The sequence below is a fragment of the Cajanus cajan genome, chromosome 10 (genome assembly GCF_000230855.2).
Source record: "Cajanus cajan strain Asha chromosome 10, NIPB_CcT2T_4, whole genome shotgun sequence".
NCBI lineage: Eukaryota > Viridiplantae > Streptophyta > Magnoliopsida > Fabales > Fabaceae > Cajanus > Cajanus cajan.
In genome coordinates, this window is record NC_138526.1 from 44,968,701 (window position 1) to 44,985,976 (window position 17,276).

The 17,276-nt window shown below is 32.6% G+C and overlaps 1 protein-coding gene across 1 annotated transcript; it reads left to right on the plus strand.

The window, feature by feature from the left end:
* Positions 1-3,802: 3,802 nt before the first annotated feature.
* Positions 3,803-13,594, plus strand: LOC109817541 (P-loop containing nucleoside triphosphate hydrolases superfamily protein). The gene is made up of 22 exons (XM_020382817.3): positions 3,803-4,226; positions 4,617-4,772; positions 4,882-4,965; positions 5,144-5,263; positions 5,502-5,615; positions 5,880-5,972; positions 6,185-6,274; positions 6,383-6,453; positions 6,586-6,660; positions 6,810-6,897; positions 7,581-7,639; positions 7,889-7,952; positions 8,246-8,311; positions 8,785-8,940; positions 9,030-9,134; positions 9,257-9,492; positions 9,901-9,970; positions 10,054-10,098; positions 10,202-10,264; positions 10,965-11,030; positions 11,139-11,218; positions 11,434-13,594. The coding sequence occupies exons 1-22, from the start codon at positions 3,960-3,962 to the stop codon at positions 13,331-13,333; spliced, it is 4,068 nt and encodes a 1,355-aa protein (XP_020238406.1). The 5' UTR covers positions 3,803-3,959; the 3' UTR covers positions 13,334-13,594.
* Positions 13,595-17,276: the final 3,682 nt, after the last annotated feature.

Genomic DNA, 17,276 nt, shown 5'->3' on the forward strand with positions numbered 1-17,276 from the left:
TTTTTAATATCATCGATGAAAAAAGATATAGGAACTAGTGCTTAGAGAAAATAAGCGCAAGCTTTGACGGTAAAATCTTATTAAAAAAAAAGGTGATAAACACCTTCCATTACATACAGAAAAAAGTATCATCTCCATTTCTTGCATTTCTATGGTTTAGGAAAAATAAATGATAAATGATGCCATGGTGTCCACTAATTAAATGTGTATTATCTCTATTTTATTTATTTTTAATGTAACGACCCGGCTGGTCACTATACACTACACCGTACACCTGAAACTGGACAGAAAAGAACAAGTGTATATATATAGTGTCTAGAATATACATATATACATGTCCAGATCTGACTAGATTCAAAATGTACAAGAATTCATCCAGAACTACTACACCGAGTAGCTGAAACAAACAAGCATCAACAAGGATTAGCTCCGCCTGCCAGCTGCAGACTCTCCACTAGCCACCAACCTATCCCTGCTCTACTCCCATACATAGTATGATAATCGCAATCCAAACCACATGGAAACAACAAGGGTAAGCTAGTGAAAGGAGATAACATACAGATATAAATATGTAACTAAATAATAAGAAAAACATAGCTATAGTTATCCGCACATCAACCAGCTTAACAACATCAACTCAATATACCACAACATTCAGTAACAACAGCACACATCTCACATCATCATCATACAACTCATCAACCATACAACATAACAACAATAAAACATACAATGCGTCGTCACGCATATAAGTTAGTATTGGTCGCTTGTAATCGGTATAGGTCGATCGTGCCTCTATACCGTGGTCGCTTTGTACACGTGTGCCTCGACCTTGCCCACACACGGGACCACTAAGACTTAGAGGAGAACAGCAAGTTACCACTCCAAGGGTCAGCTTCCCAGGGAGGGTTTTCAACAAATTGGGCCCCAAGAGCACCACAGTCACTCAACCCACACAATGGGATGAGGAAGTTTCGAAAACAACTCCTCTAGTCTTAGTGATCAACAACTCAGCCTTTTGGCCCACACAGCCATTCGGCCTACACACCTCAGCCTTTTGGCCCACACAGCCATTCGGCCTACACACCTCAGCCTTTTAGCCCACACAGCCATTCGGCATACACATCCAATATCAACACACAATACAACACAATTGTACAACTCAACATATCAACTTACAACAATATCAGCTTACAGCGCGGCTAAACAGCTTACGGCTCAACAATATTGACATCCAGCACGGCTAAACATCTTACAACACAGCAATACTAGCATACAACAACTAGCAGCTTATAGCTCAGCTAAACATCTAAATACAGCTCACAGCACAGTCTAAACATCCTTAATCAGCAATAACATCTACAACACGACATATTCATCAATTTCAGCTCAACATCATAATCCCACATTATCAACTAGTCAGTACAACAATATTTAACAACTACAGCTCAGCTCAACATACACAACATGATCGACAGCATGATCAACAACGTTAAACTACACTACATACAACATATAGTACGACTTATCCATCTTGTTTACAACTCGTCCAAACAACACCAATCAACCTAAGCACCTAAAATAACCTTCACAGAAAACAGCACATCCGGAGTTATACTACTCCTACCATGCTCATCCTTATCTCACATGAAAGATAAGAAGGTTTCCTACAACTCTCAAGAAGACACCAAGTCCTAATTCCTTCATCTACCTTGTTAAAAATGATAAAAACCGCAACAGCTATAAACAAAGGTGACAGCTCAACCTCTCTTCACTAAAATAGCCATATCTAGAGTTCTAAAACTCCTTTTTGAGTGAATCTAGCGCCATTGGAAAGCTAACATCCAAGGCTACAACTTTCATGAAGACTACAACGTCCAATTCTGAAAGCACCAAGGCGCTCAGCGCCTACAAAGCGCTCAGCGCCTACAAAGCGCTCAGCGCTTTAGCTCCAGGGATTCTCCTCTAGCTCTCTGCCCCAAAAGCGCTCAGCGCCCTAAAACGGCTCAACCGTTTTGTCCCAGGTGGCTCTCTGCCCCCAAAGCGCTCAGCGCCTTAGAACGGCTCAGCCGTTTGTGACAGCAAACACAAACCCTCCTCCATTTTTGAACAACAACCTGCAACAATCCAACAGCCCAAACACATGCAAACCCTCCAAAGAACTATACTTTCGTCAATCAACACAAAAACCCCTTCTTTTTCAACATGCAACCACGAATCATCAAAAATCCTAAATTTTTGATCAAAACCCCGAAACCCCGAAAACCCCATGTCCTTCAATCTCAGCTCAAAATCATCAAACATCAAACAACCAAAGAGTTCCTAGAATTCGTTTTCAGCCAAACAAGTCAAAGGACTAGCTTCCCTTAGCTTGGTGAAGAAATTCGAGCTTCGGAAGGAAGAGCAACGAGAGGAAGTGGAAGAAAGGCTTGTATATCGAAGGAGAAGAAGGAACTTCTACTACTCAGCTAGCCAAACCTCAAATCTGCCCCACACCACCACCTTCAATGGCCAAACGAAAATCCAAGGGAAGAGAATGAGAGTTGAGAGTGAAAAAGAGTTTGAGTGAATAAAAGAGGGAAGGGAGAAAAAAAATGAGTTACGGGTCTCACATTTAAAATATTAATAATTGTAGAAATGACGAAAAAATAAAACAAAGAGAATCCTGATGCATTACATATAGTCTAACTCTTAGAAATACATAGGAAGTTGAAACAAATTAATTATTAAATGATTTACAAAATTAATCGAAGGATAATCAAGACATTTTTTTTATTATAAAGACATCTCTTTTGTTATTATTATAAATATATTATTTTAAAGTATTATTTTCATTAATAAACGTTACATATTTTAACAGAAATGAATTTACATGTGATTAATTTTAAATCTCCATCATCAACTCTTTATTACGACATCTCCACTGTCATTCAACTTCAAAACGGATCAAAAAAGCTTCAAAACGTAAAGCAAAAAAAAAATACAAAATGTCAAAATGATGTTTAAAATTTCATTATTTATTATTAGCAGGAAAAAGGCACTTCGTGCATGTATTGTATTAAAAAAAATTTTAAAAAAAAAGAAGTTACTCATAAAGAATTATTATTAAAAAATAAATAAAAGATAAAATAATTCATGTAAAAATGAAAACCAAAAGTAATTATTGTAAAAATGATTTATTAGTTTCAAATTTGTAAATTTGATTAAAAAATATTTTTTCTAATTTTTTAACATAAAAGGGTATAATGGTCCAAAAAAGTGAAGACCAAGATAGTTACCAAAAAGAATATTTCATTTATATATTAGTATAGATGTTTAAAACTTTATTATTTATTACTAGCAGGAAAAAGACGTTTCGTGCCTGTATTGTATTAAAAAAATTAAAAGAAAAAAAATTTCTTATAAAAAAGTAATTATTAAAAAATAAATAAAAAAATAAAATAATTCATGTAAAAATGAAAATGAAAAATAATTTATTAATTTTAAATTCTTAAATTTGATTAAAAAATATTTTTTTTCATTTTTTAACATAAAAAAGTATAATAATTCAAAAAAATAAAGATCAATGTAGTTATTAAAAAAATATTCTTTTTATATATTAGTATTAGTATAGACTTATTTATTCTAAAATAATACTGTAATACACAGAGTGAACTTTAATTTAATTGAAGGAAGAAAAGAGTAAGAAAGAAATAAAATAATTGAAGGAAAAGGCTCTCTTGGCTCCAGCTTCGAAAATTTGAAACGCGGATCTCAAACGGTCGTATACTTTGAATTTAAATCCATATCCACCGTTGGATCACAGAATCCCCTTCTCTCTCCTTCCTTTTCTGCGTTTCCTCATTTCATTTCTCATTTCCCATCCCAGTCTCTCTCTCTCTCCGTCTTTCTTATCATTCCAACAACAAACTCAACTCACTCATCTCCGCAAATTCTCCGCCGCAACCGTTCGCAGCACGATGCCGTTCCTATCCGAGGCCGCCAGTGCGATTAAGAGCAGGTTCGGTTTCCACGACCATCCCTCCGAATCACTTTCGCTGGTTCAGAACACTCCCGATCTTCTCAAATCCGCCACCAAGGACACGCTCGCGCAAAGCTCCATAGTCCGAAACCTAGCCCATTGGGACGATGAGAGTGTAGCTGGACCGAGTAGCGCCGCGGTTTCGTCCTCTCAGAGCTTCGAACTCCGCGAGGATCCTTCCTTCTGGAAAGATCACAATGTACAGGTACAATAGCAAGACTTAATGTAAAGTTTTGCACTGTTTTGAGAGTAACTTTAGTTAAATTCGCTTGTGTTTGTTAATTACGGGATTCACGGCTATAAATGTACAGGCACACTAGCAAGATCTAATGTGAAGCTTTGCAGTGTTTTAAGACTAACGTCAGTTAAATTTTCTTTTGTTTGTAACTTTGTATTCATGACTATAATTGTTTGTTTATTCTTTGAGTAATGGAATTGAATAATTAGACTGTGTTACTGCATAGCAGGGGAGTTGTTTGCTAGTGAAATTGCACTTATTGTTTGAAAAATGACTTTAATTAGGTTTTGTGTGTGTGTGTTTTAATAGTTTGGTTTAAGAGAATTGAGATTGATATGGTTTATTTTTGTGAGCTAGGTTATAATTAGAATGCGTCCTCTTAGCAACTCGGAGATATCGGTGCAAGGATATGGAAAGTGCGTTAGGCAAGAGAGTTGTCAGACAATTACTTGGACTGGGCATCCTGAGTCGCGGTTTACTTTTGATCTTGTTGCTGACGAGAATGTTAGCCAGGTTTGTTGGATAGTTCCATTTGTATTGTGGTTTCTATAACAAAAAATTGTTGGAATTATTGTACAAACTACAACCTTGGGTTTCACTCGTCACATGACTGATATGACAGGAGAATCTCTTTAAAGTAGCTGGTTTGCCAATGGTGGAAAATTGCATGGGAGGCTACAACAGCTGCATGTTTGCTTATGGTCAAGTGAGTCGTTGCTTTTCTGCTCTTCGTGTGACTTGTTCCCATTAGTTTAATTAGGTCAATATAGTTTATAATACGAGGAAGCGTAGCTTCATTTATTATCTAGACTTCTTGTTTAGATTCTTTAGAATAAGAGAATGAAACGCTTTTGTGGTCACCGAAAATAATTGGTTTTGCTCAGACTGGAAGTGGGAAGACACACACCATGCTTGGTGACATTGAGGGGGGAACTAGAAGACACAGTGTCAACTGTGGGATGACGCCAAGAATTTTTGAGCACTTATTTACGAGAATTCAAAAGGTATAATTTGTTATTGGATTAGGTACTCATTTTAATAATTTTAAATGTTTATCTTGCCAGTTGTATATGACTTGAGGTTTTGACGTATTGATATTCAAATTGGACTGTTTAAGTGCTGCATAAATTTGGACAACGGTAACTTAAGATAAATTTAAGCTGCAACATAATTATTCATGCATATTTATATTTGCAAAATTCTAATTTTAAACTGTAATCTGTTATTGATCTAATACGCCAGGAAAAAGAGGCTCGAAGAGATGAAAAGTTAAAATTTACATGCAAATGTTCTTTCTTGGAAATATACAATGAGCAGATCCTTGATCTTTTGGACCCATCATCTAACAATCTGCAGGTAAGGCTTACTATTTATTCATTGAATATTTTTGAAAATCCTTCAAATATACAATCATGCTCCTATTTTGGTTGGATATCTTTTCTCTCTTTGCTTGTTCATAATAACTCTAATCATTAATCGAATGCAAAGTGTTGGGAGTTCATCTTCTAAAATTGAGAAATAATATACAAAATTGTATGAGCTACGATTTCTCTGTGTATTTGTAAAAGGCATTTTAACTCATACATCTATATATTTTTTTTTATACAAATCATATGGAAGATAAGAGAAGACAATAAGAAAGGAGTTTATGTGGAAAATCTTAAGGAAACAGAAGTTACTTATGCACGAGAAGTCATTCAACTACTTATTCAGGTATGTAATGACTTCATCTTTGCTCTTGATTTTTGTTTTGCAATATCTACTGATTTATTCAATTTTTTCCATTTTCAATTCCAAGTTGAGGGGGGAAAAATAGCCTATATGAAAATATTTTTCACTTTTTTTGTTTTGTTTTCAGAACCTTATCCCTTTTCACTAAACTTATAAGTTAATAGGCACTGATTGAAAATAACAATGTTATTTAGGGTGCTGCGAACAGGAAGGTAGCTGCCACTAACATGAATCGTGCTAGCAGTCGTTCTCATAGTGTATTTACTTGCATCATTGAGAGTCAGGTGAGTAAATATTGATATTTTTATCTCCTGTTTCGTTCAAAAAAACAAATGCTAAACTTTTATTATGTTCTCCAAGTATTATACAATTTAATTCAATTACTTTTTTAGTGGGAATCTCAAGGAGTGACTCACTTTAGATATGCTCGACTTAATCTTGTTGATTTGGCTGGATCTGAGAGGTAATTGATTCCTAAGAGTGTATATTTCTGTTTTCATGATTTAGATGAGCAAAGAAGTCAGAAGTATTTTACCTCACCTCATTTGAATTTAACATTCATATAGATGATATTTTGTATCTATTTTGATGATAGGCAGAAGAGTTCTGGTGCAGAAGGGGAACGGCTCAAGGAAGCTACTAATATCAACAAATCTCTTTCAACCTTGGGGTTGGTTATCCTCATTATCAATATTTTTTTTATCAGTCAGAAAACACCTCATTGACAATATTGAATTATCATTGTTCCTACTAGTTATTTTGCTTTTGATATTATCCTAAAAAATAACATTGTAGATGATAATAATTTTATACTTGCAGGCTTGTGATTATGAACCTAGTAAGCATATCTAATGGCAAGTCGCAACATGTTCCATACCGTGATTCAAAGCTTACATTTTTACTTCAGGTTGCTGTTGAAATTTTCTAAATTCATTTTGCTTGGGTGATCAATCATAGTTCCCAATTAGAATTCTGTGTCTGGACATTTCTGACAACTGATAACAGTGTTACAAAATGAAACATTTGTCATGCACAACTGTTTGGGGATATGAATTGATTTAGAACTACAAAAGATGTTCTAATTATGTAAGTATGCATAAAAACTTTGGTTACAAAATAATTATCACACCTAATTACTATTTAAGAGACATTGGCTTTTGCAATAGCAAGTTTCTTTTCTTTGACATTAAAATTATGTCAGAGAAACCTATTTATTATCAATAAAGGGTCTCTAGATTCAGCTAGAAGCTTAATGCTTGGTGGTTACTTTTCCTACCTAGACATCAGTTGTGGAAGTGGAACTCGAAAGTGCACTTGAAATATCTATGAATGATCCTTGAGAATCTTTAGGATATTTTTTTTATATATAATTTATAATAGTCCATCACTTAAAATCTTCTGATGGAATGATCTTGTGATATTCTGGCCTAATAGTATTCTGAAACATCTAGCAAGTGTTTCACTGGAAAATTAAGTATTTATAGTTGTGAATGTTAGGGGAAAGTTTTGTTATTTTGTCTGAATTCCTTATAAATAAGGACCTGCAAATTATCAATTAAATCTGATCGGTATTCTGTCTCTTCTTTATAGGATTCTCTTGGAGGGAATTCAAAAACGATCATAATTGCAAATATAAGCCCCTCCATTTGGTCAGTGAACCTCCTTCCTCTATGCTTGTTCATACCTTTGCATGAGGACTTGGTTTCTTTTGTATAAAGAATGTACGGAAACTGGCAATGAGCAAGTTTCAATGCTTGCTTGTTATAGTTATAAATGGATTTTTAACCTCACTGTTGCTTGATGAATTTTGCTGTAATTTCTTTTTATGTTATTTTCCATTGCTGTATATGGTTAACTGCATTTATATTTGAGTGACATTATTTTGATAACTTTTGCAGTTGTTCACTTGAGACATTAAGCACATTAAAGTTCGCACAACGTGCCAAATTTATTAAGAACAATGTATGTTTTTTCATACTTTTTGTGCTTATTAAATGATAAATTTATGTGCATATATTTTCTGCCAAAATAAGTGACCAGCATTTAATTATTACCAAGTAGTTAAAGAATTCTTTTATTCTAATTTTGTTATTAAATTAAAAGGCTGAATGAATAGTATTTAAAAGAAAGTTAAAAGCCTTTTGTAAAACAATCTTACTCAACACAGCTTATACAAACCATTTTGATATGTGGATGATCCGTGCAGAAGACAGTTCCAATAATTGCTATTTAAATAATTATCTATTTTTCTCCAGGCAATTGTAAATGAGGATGCGTCTGGAGATGTCATTGCCATGAGAATTCAAATTCAACAACTTAAGGTATTCTAATTTTGATTTATCCTTTCTTCACTTATGTTCAGATATAAAAAATGTTTGTGCCCATTTTTCTTTGTTTTCTAGGGAAGGTAATGATCAAGTAATTTAGTTAATGGCTTATCATTTTATGAGCCAATTAATGCCTTTATAGGTGCTTATTGAATTGCTTATCAGAGAAGTATGATGACAGTGAGCAAGAGTTTGCTTTCACTTTTCATCAGACTTGGAAGAAAATGGAATAGATACAGCAACTTGCATTTCATGCCATCATCAATTGATAAGAAGATTTTTGTTTAATTGGAGTCTTAATATATAATTACTTGATTGTGTATTAGAAAAGAACAACAAGCAATTGTCTACTTTTTACTTTTCATGTACTATTTAAAGGGAAGTTGAAAAACTTTAAACATTTATTCCTTGATATCTTCTAAATTACTAAATCTGCTGGCACGTAATGCAAATTTTTGGGGTTTCAGAAGGAAGTATCCCGTTTACGTGGTCTAGCTGCTGGGGGAGAAATTCAGGATAATGACACTTCAGTAATCAGCTTTCCAGGTTCTCCTGGATCCTTCAAGTGGGACGGTGTCCAAGGATCATTCAGTCCATTAACATCTGTTAAAAGGACATCTCAGGTCGAAATTTTTTTTTTGTCTCTAAGAAATCAACCAGTCTCCCTTCACTTTGTTAACTGATATGCATTTTTCTCTCTTTTTTTTTGCAGAAAAAAGATTACGATATTGCCCTTGTTGGGGCCTTTAGAAGGGAAAAAGACAAAGAAATGGAATTACAGGCACTAAGAGATGAAATTCAAGCGTCCATGAAGCTGGTTTGTATAGTTGTGCAGTATTTTTAACCTTCTATTTTATAGTCATTCTTTTGTTGATTTATCAATAACAATAGTTCTTATTTTTGTGATGAATTAAATGGTTGAAATATGGGATGAATCAGGTGAAGCAAAGAGAAGATGAGATACAAAGTTTAAAAATGAGACTACGTTTTCGAGAGGCTGGAATAAAAAGGTTAGAAGCAGTTGCTTCTGAGAAGATAACAGCTGAGACACACTTGCTGAAAGAAAAAGAGGATCATTTAAAGGAAATTGAGGTTTTGCGGGCCCAGGTGGATCGGAGTACTGAAGTAACTAGGTTTGCTATGGAAAATTTGCAGCTAAAAGAAGAAATTAGAAGGCATGTTTTTATTGATACAGCAAGAATCCTTTCTTTTTTTGGATTTTTTTTTTTTTACTTATTTTTGTCTCGTGCATGCAAAAGTAACTTACTTTGATTTCATGATTAAAATAAAGGTTGGGACTTGGGAAAAGACATTAACTTTATTATGACCGAAAATCAATGTTCCAGTATGAACAATAAATATAGTTTCTATAATTTACCTGCTATATCCACAAATATGAAACATGCAAATCATTTGAGGCAAGAACACAGCCTTCTGGTATTGTCTAAACTTCAGAGAAATAAGGCAACCAACCAATTCGAGTTGACTAACAAATTAGTGCTAGCTAGATTGCCAGTGACTTTTCTGCCCTCCACATGTTTTCCATAATGTCATGTTGCTAATGTTATGTATCTTAAAGACAGGTTAAAGGCATTTTGTATGGAGGGCGAACGAGAACAAATGAGTGAACAAATCATGGTTTTGGAAAACAAGGTAGAAGGGATGCCTTTGTGTTTTATAAATTTTTCAGTCAATCCCTTTCATATTGATTGTGTTTTTATCACTTGTATGTGCAGTTGTTGGAAGCACTAGATTGGAAATTTATGCATGAACCAGATCTGGTAATGGTTCTGTTTGTTGCTGTTTTTATTGTAATAATTTTTTCTGTCTAGAATAGAAGACACTGCAAACTTTTATCTTGACCTCATCTTTTGCAAATGTTAGAAAACAAATTCTGATTCGATGATTGAAGATGTACATAATGATGGTAATCTCGTCTCCAAACAGGTTAGAATGATATAGACCTTATTCATATTCATGTTTGAAGCAATGAATGTTGCAATAGAATTACTTAACATAGATGTAAGCTCGAATCAGATTTTCAGACTAGCAATCACTTTTCAATGACTATAGATTTCGTGAGTCTTTAATCAAGTTTTTGAATTCAACTTAATTTACTAGTTTGGTATTGTCATTATATATGGCTGAATTAAGCAATTTAGCATAAATATTTGTTGACATATCTTAAAATATCATGAAAATGGAAAAAGAGGCATGTCACAATTACCGTGTTTTATATCTAACAAGAATAATGCTGGTGCTCAACGGTAGTACTGTAGCTAGTGGTAGGAATGGAATGTAGTTTTGACTTTACATCTTTATTTCTGTTTTCAAGTTCTCTATTTACCATTTTTTACACTTTTATCCCTATTAGAAATGGTCAGGGTGAAGGTCAATCTCGGACCACAAGAAAAATCTAGATATTATCAAACTGTGAATGTTCTAAAAGCTTGATCCATCATCATATGGTTGGCTATTGAATAAGGAAGCCTAGTAGTTATTTAGATATTTGAATAACTTCATTTGATATGGAAAAGGATAAAATGACTATCTGTTTAATTATCTTACGTTGGTTTGTAATTTTTTGTACTTTCATTTTAAATTTTGGTGTATATAATTTATTCAACTATTTAATTCTTGTCTATAGGACTCAAGCCCAAAATCACGTTGGCATTCTTCTCTTAGGGAGGAAAATGAGTTTCTCCGGATTCAGGTCTAGATCAATATTGTTTGTACTCTGTTTTTTTTAGCTTCAGTCAACTTACTAGTTCATATGTCTGTCACATTCTCTCCTACTTGATGTTATTTTTATCTACGACAGGCTATCCAAAACCAGGCAGAAATGGACACAATTCACAAGAAGCTAGAGGTTTGCCTTGAAGAGAAGGAAAAATTGAAAAGGTGTTGTTTACTCTCTTTCACTTTTCTCTATATAATTATGTGACGGTTGTGCATTTCTGTACGTTATTTGGACATAGTTTTTGGCTAAAGGTCATTCTTGACAGACATACTGCCTTTTCTGTTTCTCATTGTTTCTGCATAGATGATATGCATTTGTCTTTGTTCATAATGAACAAACAGTGCTTAAAATTCATCCACTAAATTTTATCTTGCAGGCATGTTGATGATTTGACGGAAAAATTAGAACAAGATAAATCCCAAACCATTAATGAAGGAAAAGAGCAAATGTACCTTCCATCAACAACGGATATGCCTGTCATTAACAGCAATGACCAACTAGAATTGAAAGCAATGGTTGATGCTATAGCTGCTGCTAGTCAAAGAGAAGCAGAGGCTCATGAGACAGCAATTATGCTGGCTAAAGAGAATGATGAACTCAAGATGAAGCTTAAAACCTTGATTGAGGATAATAGTAAACTAATTGAATTGTATGAACAAGCGGCTGCTGAGAGTAATATTAAAAATGTTAATAAAGGGGAGGATACTCAAGAAATTGGTTCCAAGATTGGCAGTGGTTGCTATTCTCTTGAAACAACAAAAGAGGAGACCGAGTTGAAAGGAATGGTTGAGAATCTTCAGCATCAGTTAATGGAATTAAATGAAGAAAATGAAAAGCTGATGAGTTTGTATGAAAGAGCCATGCAGGAGAGGGATGATCTTAAAAGAACTCTTTCAAGTTTTGAACATGAAAGAGTTGAAACCAAGGGAGTAATGGACTGCCCAGAAAAGCTTGTTGAAGTTGATGGTGGGGAAAGAGACTCCAGAGTAGAAACTGTTTCCCAGGAAGTGCAGGGTAGAGGTGAAGATAAATATGAACCAACTACATCTGTGTCTGATATGGACCTCGAGTGTGATGCACCTGAAAAACAAGAAAAGCTTAATAGTGAGGCTGATGTACTGGTCAACTCTGAGAAGAAATATGAGGTATCAGATCTCAGCGAGGCTAAGCTATCAGAGGAATTACATTGTGCTACAAAGAAGCTTGAAAGAGTTGATGAACATATCTCAGACGCAGTCAAGACTATAGCTTCACTTGGTTGTGCAGAAAAAGCAATGGTCCAAGTCGATGAGCTCTCTAGAGAAATTGATGTCACAGAGCATGATATTCAGGTCAAGCGTCAGCAGTTTGAATCCTTGAAACTACTGCTTTCTGAAGCACAGAAAAGAAGAACAATAGCTGATAAAAAGTTCTCTGCTCTCAAATATTCATTATCAAACTTTTACTCAACATTTTCTTACTTTGAGCAACGGGAATCAAGGGCAAAAGCAATGGTGAGCGACTTGACATCTCATCTTGACAAAAAGAAAGTGGAATTGACAGCTCTTCTAGCTGCCAAACAGGGATTGGAGAATGCTCAGAAGAAGAACCAAGAATCCGAGGTTGAATTAGTGAAGAATATTGCTTGCATTAAATCAAAACTGGAGGAAGAGACTCGCAAGCGGGAAGGTGAAAAGGTTCTATTCGCAGTTGAAAACACACAGAATATAGATTCCTCACTGAAAAATTGGCATCTTTCAGCCACCGAGTTACTCAAGTTAGAGGAAGAGAAAACAAAACTGCAAGCAGAGATGAAACTTTATCAAGAAAAACTCGGGGCTCTAAGAAAGGAACTGGGAAATCTAAGCAAGAAGGTGGCAAATGCAGAGAGCCAGATTCAAGCTGTTCAACTGGAAATAAAGCAATGTTTAAGGAACACAGAGGAGAAGGAGGTTGCACTTCAACGAGTGATGAAAGAGAAAGAGATGCTCTTGGAATTTAGAGATAATGGTATGCTTGAAATAGGGCAAATGATCATTGAACTCCAGCAACATGTGTTTGACCATGATCTAAAGGAGGCTGAAATAAATGTTCTAGGAGAAGAATTGCAAATAGATTTGTCAAAAGCCGAAGAGTTACAGACAGCTAGGGCCATTGCTGCCAACAACAAAAACAGTGTCCTTTCTTCCATTTCTAATTCAAGCATGTTTGAGAAGCTGGAGGAGGAGATGAAAAATATGCGAGCGTCTATTCTGGAAACAAAATCGTTGCTGGAAGGCATTTCCCATGCCACCTAAACTGTTGATTTCTGTAACTAATTATCCACTTGTTAATTGTAGCATGTTTTGTTTGATTTCCATTTTGGTTCTGCTTGAGAACCAGATTGAAATTTTTTTCTAACTCTTCTTTTGGAGAATAATGCATTGTCATTTTAACCAATCTCATCACCCTCTTGAACTGATTCACCCACAAGACCAAGTTGTTGTACACTACCGCTAAGACGTTGTGAACTGCATATATTTAAAATCTGTGAAGTAATACAGCTGCACCTATCGTAATGTTGTTTTGGTGAATTACGTATAGCTTTTTATTTTTCTTGTTTAATGTTGAATTTTCAAGGAATTGAAAGAAATCTCAATCGATAGAGTTTATATTTTTTCGCAATTTTAGAAATTGAAACATCATTAAGAAATTATAACACATTTTAGTTTTTTATGAGCACAATTTTATAATTCAATAAATTAAAATTCATTTTTTTTATATTTTATTTTCAGTACAGGGTTTTTAAAATGGCATTTTCATACTAGATTATTTACATTTGTTTCGTTTCACTTGGCCCAATTTAGTGTGCACGAGTTGTGAAGCTTACAACTTTTGAAATATTCTTATTTACACTACACACTTGATACCCCATTCTTGCTTTCTAAGTTTTGACCAAACCCTTATTCGGCCTAAAGCATTGTTTCCTCTAGGAGGGTTTTCATTAGGCAGAGCTATCCAACAAATTTTTTGACTTGCTTTTTGTCTCCTATCCCCAGAATGAGCTATTGATTTTGAGATTAAAAAAATAAAAGTGCCCTATGATTAAAACTTAAATGCTTGAGAATTGTAATCCTTAAATAGGCTCGTCACTTTTATTGTCAACAATTATAATTTAAAAAAATAAAAAAAAAATATATATATATATATAGGGTTATAATTACACCAGTGTAATTTTTATTAAGTATTACACCGCTTAATAACTTTATATTAAATGTAAATTTTGTAAATCCAATTATTAGATTGAAAGTTCATATCTCTTAGATCATATATACAAAATTTTATATTAATCCAAGATGATTTGATACTTCATTTTTATAAAACAAAATTGACGTAATATATTCATTTCAAAATATACTAAAATATGAACACTTTGATTACCTTCAAGTTATTGTTCAATTTTAACAAAATTTGATATACATGTATAAAGTGATATAAACTTTCAATCTAACGATTGGATTTACAAAATTCACAATAATATAAAGTTATTGAACAGTGTAATACTTAGTAAAAGTTACACCGATGTCATTTGAACCCTCCTCACACACACACACACACACACACATATATATATATATATATATATATATATATATATATATATATATATATCTTGGATGCTATTATACCCTTTTAAGATATATTTCTTTAATTCATTAAATTTGTACATATTTCTCATATTTACATGGACATGTTGACATTTTGGTGATCTCTTTATTTAAAATTTTAAAAGTCATTAAATAGGTGAGAAACAGAATGAAAAAAAAATAGAAAAAAGAGAAATAGGTGAATAAAAATAAGTATAAAATAGAATAAAAATTTAGTTATTTGATTTAAGAAAAATAGTTAGAAAATATAAAAGATAAAAATAAATAAAATAATATTATAATAAAATATTTAAAAATAATATTAATTTTGTGCAAGTTGTATATGTCTCGGGAGTATTTAATCAGATGCAATTTTTTTTAATCAATTCTACACATTAGTGATCTTTTTCAACCGCCAATATTTATTTAAAAAATGTAAAAAAATAATTGTGACAGTTAGAAACCACCAAAAACATTTTAAAATTATAATAACTATACACTTTATAGCAGTTAGAAAAAAGGGCTGTAAAATGCATTGCCTTTCTCTACATCATTTTTATGTTTTGTGTAGAAATAAAAACATGGTCGACCTCTCATTTTCCACCAATCAAACCATCACTTTTATTTCCATTCTCTTCTTATTTCTCGTCTATTTTATACCAACCAAACAAACGTAAGACATTAAATTCATAAATACTTTAGGTTGATTTGTGTTGTGGACAAGTTAACCATTTTGGTTGATTTGTAAGGTTACCGCATGTTGCCTTTTGTGTGAACTAGTTTTAGATATACTAATAGATGTATACATGTCACTTCAAAAAATTGAATCAATTTTTAAATAAATCCTCTAAGTATTACAAACTTTCTATAAATAATACAATGTTTATTATAATAATGAATTAAAAGCTTCGTTAAACTATTATGAAAAATATGTAAATGAATTTTTTTTATTTCTATAACAAATCCTGTCCCCCTTTTTATTTTATACAGAAACATGTCCTGTCTTTTAACTCTACAGTATGAATAATTTACAAATATACCTTTTGTTCAAAATTTTAAAAAATTATAATAAGATTTAAGAATCATAGAGACTGAATTATAAATGGAAATGTTAAACAGACTAAATCAATCTAATCTATCCTCAATTTACCAAAACCGGATCAGGTTGGTTTGATTCATTTTTTTTTATTGGATTTCAAATTTCAATCCAACTTATGGTCATGGGAATAGGGGAATTCAAAAGTCGGATTAACTTGAGTTTAAATGAAATTCTAATTTAATCTAATTAAATTTAATAGATTTAGGTTGATTTTAATTTTATATTTTTTTATAATTAAAACCAAATCAATCCAATATTAATTAAGTTGGTTTGGTTCAAATGATTAGATATCTAATAAAAAAAATTAATAATTTTTTTTAAAGTAAATAACTTTTTTAATATTAACTAAATTAATATATTTTAAAAATTAAATAAATGGATAGATTTGTAATATAGTTTCTCTTTATTTACTTTCTTAATGTACTTTAGGGTTTCAAATACACTATATTATGTAAAAATGACACTCAATATATTACAATATAGTTTCTCTAAGTCTCTTTAAGTATTTGAGAAAAGGAATAGAAAAACTTACATATTATAACACAAAAATATCTTTAAAATAATCAAAATGATACATCGATATTAGTTGTTAACCAAATAAAAAAAATAAAAACAATAATATATAAATTAATTAGTTTGGTTCGGGTTCATTCAAATTTTAAATGTGTAAATTCGATATCCAAACCAATCAACATTAAGTTTAATTGGTTTGGTTTGGATTATACCTGAGCAAAAAAAAAAAACTAATTTAATTGTTTTGGTTTTAATTGCCACATTCATCAAATTGATCCAATCCAATGAACACCTCTACATTAAAACACATACTTAATTAATTTATTAACAATAATATAATAACTTCATCAAAAACATTACTAAAACAAGCTTATGGCACAGACAAATAGATTATAAATAATAATAAAATATGTACATAATGTAATTATAAATAAATCTTAATGAACAAATAAGTCACAATTGAAATAGCATAAAACAATGTCAATAAGTAAAAATAATGAAAAAATATAAGTCAACCAAAGAACACTACAAGAAAATTCGCTATTACAGACGGCCAGAATTCGTGGGAAATGCCAAAAATCCGTGGGTAATAGTGCATTTCTGACGGATTACCGACGGACACTAATCCGTCGGTAAATTACTCGTCTGAAATATTTACCGAAGGATTTTTATCCGTGGGTAACTTTCCGACGGATTTTCCCACGGATTTATCCGTGGGTAAATTACCCATGGATTTACCCATGGATATATCCGTGGAAAATTATCTTGAAGGAATTTTTCTTGAAAATTATAATTTTTTTTAATTTTAATAAATTTATTAATGTAACAACCCTCATATTTGGCCTCTCAAGGGTTCTATTTCACGATATTTGGCCTCTCAAGGATTCTATTTCACGTTATTTTATTGTTTAGCGTGTTTTATCCTTATTTGTGCAATTTATGGGAAACTTCCCAGAAGGTCACTCACCCCTGTACTACTTCAGGTCAAGCACGCTTAATTGT

Excerpts from the sequence above, each read along its gene's own strand:
- LOC109817541 (XM_020382817.3), top strand. The coding sequence starts at position 3,960 with ATGCCGTTCCTATCCGAGGCCGCCAGTGCGATTAAGAGCAGGTTCGGT. Across the intron at positions 5,264-5,501 it reads TATTTACGAGAATTCAAAAG|GAAAAAGAGGCTCGAAGAGA; the intron begins GTATAATTTGTT and ends CTAATACGCCAG. Across the intron at positions 6,898-7,580 it reads AGCTTACATTTTTACTTCAG|GATTCTCTTGGAGGGAATTC; the intron begins GTTGCTGTTGAA and ends TCTTCTTTATAG.